Here is a 1,999-nt window from a genome sequence, read left to right on the forward strand (position 1 = left end):
CAGCCTCCTGCCTCCCAAAGGCCCGCACAGGCCAAGCCCCTGCCTAATAGCGGACTCTCCAAGCACAGCTCTACCCTCACTGGGGCCTGCCCAGGCCAGAGCTCCTCCTGCCTTTCGGCACCTCCGACAGCCCAGCTCCTGCCTCACAGTGGCCTCTTTAGGCCCAGCTCATTTGACATGGGTCAGGGCCTTTCCAGGCCCCGTCTTTGCCTTTTCACAGCCTCTCCAGGCCCAGATCTTCCTCAGACCGGCTGTCCAGGCCCAGTCGCAGCCTCCCGGCCTCCTGTCCAGGCCCAGCTCCTCCTGCTCCCGACTGCGGCCGGAGGCCCAGCTCCTGCCTCACAGCAACCTCTTTGGACTCGGCTCCGGACCAACTCCTGCTCAGCGGCATTTAGAAGCTCAAAAGTCCTGAAGTCAGGCCCGACTCGGGCCTCACTGTGGCATCTCCGGGCTCGGCTCCTGCCCTCCGACGGCGTCTCCAGGCCCCAGACTTCCTCCGGCCGGCTTCTCTCGGCCCAGCTTCGGGCATACCGGCATCCTCTGCAGGCCCACGCTCTCCTCGAGTGGGCCTCTCCAGGGATCGCTCCTGCTCCCGGCGGCCCCTGCAGGCCCAACTCGTCCTCCGGTCGGCCTCCGCCGGCCCAGCTCCTGCCTCTCGGCGGCCTCTCCAGCTGCCAGACTTCCTCAGGTCAGCCTCTCCAGGCCCTGCTCCTCCTGCCTGCCACTGGCCTCTTCATGCCCACCCCCGTTCACACTTCTGGGCGGCCTTCCCGGGCCTGCTTCTGACTTCTGGCGGCCTCCCCGGGCCCAGGACTTGACCTCCAGTCGGCCTCTCCATGGCCAGCCTCCTGCCTCCCGAAGGCCCACACAGGCCCAGCCTCTGCCTCCCCGCGGACTTTCCACGCCCAGCTCTCGCCTCACTGTGGCCTCCCCAGGCCAGAGCTCCTCCTGCCTTTCGGCACCTCCGACAGCCCCGCTCCTGCCTCCCAGTGACCTCTTTAGGCCCAACTCATTCCACACGGGGAAAGGCCTTTTTACAGGGGAAATAATTATCATAGGGCCAAATGAAACATTTTTAAAATGCATTTAAAATGTAGGTATCAGGTTACAGGGGAAAATACACAGATGTGACAAAAAGCTCACATTTGTTGTTGGTTATTCAGACCAAGGTTAATAGGCTGATTCGACTCTCAGATACTCTTTGAGAACCATTGAGTATCTTTTATGCAAATATTTTTATGTTATTTTCACTGTCAGAAAGGAGTTTTAAACTTGTAAGTACCTTCCACCCAAAGTTAATTGAATGAATAAATACATAAGGAAAACATGTAGCAGCACATTTCAAGTATTTAAGAAACAAGAAGAGCTAAAATAACTTTTGATCCTAGTTTAATATGGAATTTAAGCAGAATTTTACTAGTTTTGATTTTTTTTTAAACAAATAGTCTATAATAAATGGACCTTTTAACATTGGGGCATGGAAAGAGTACTTTACTGTATGCTTAAGTTGTTTTATTTTTTGAGAGAGAGTCTTGCTGTTGTCGCCCAGGCTGGAGTGCAATGGCGCGATCTTGGCTCGCTGCAACCTCCGTCTCCAGGATTCAAGTGATTCTCCTGCCTCAGCCTCCCCAATAGGTGGGATTACAGACTCCCGCCATCATGCCAGGCTAATTTTTGTATTTTTAGTATAGAGGGGGTTTCTCCATGTTGGCCAGGCTGGTCTCAAACTCCTGACCTCGGTTGATCCGCCTGCCTCAGCCTCCCAAAGTGTGGGGTTACCGCGGTGAGCGACTGCGCCCGGCCTTAAGAATTTTAAGTTCTTAAAATTGCCGTTTCTTGGCTGGGCGCAGTGGCTCACGTGGCAATCCCAGCCCTCTGGGAGGCTGAGGCAGGTGGATAAACTGAGGTCAGAAGTTTGAGACAGGCCTGGCCAACATAGTGAAACCCCATCTCTACTACAAAATACAAAAATTAGCTGGGCGTGGTGGCGCATGTCTGT

General features: G+C 54.9%; 1 protein-coding gene across 1 annotated transcript; it reads left to right on the plus strand.

Moving 5' to 3' along the window:
- Positions 1-414: 414 nt before the first annotated feature.
- Positions 415-1,470, plus strand: LOC108524620 (putative uncharacterized protein FLJ44672; the record flags this gene model as incomplete). Its single annotated transcript, XM_017865705.1, has 1 exon — positions 415-1,470. A coding segment is annotated over one exon (676 nt), but the record flags the coding sequence as incomplete, so codon positions are not given.
- Between the last annotated feature and the right edge of the window lie 529 nt (positions 1,471-1,999).

This window comes from Rhinopithecus bieti, unplaced genomic scaffold (assembly GCF_001698545.2).
Source record: "Rhinopithecus bieti isolate Rb0 unplaced genomic scaffold, ASM169854v2 repeat_8773, whole genome shotgun sequence".
In the NCBI taxonomy this organism is placed as follows: domain Eukaryota; kingdom Metazoa; phylum Chordata; class Mammalia; order Primates; family Cercopithecidae; genus Rhinopithecus; species Rhinopithecus bieti.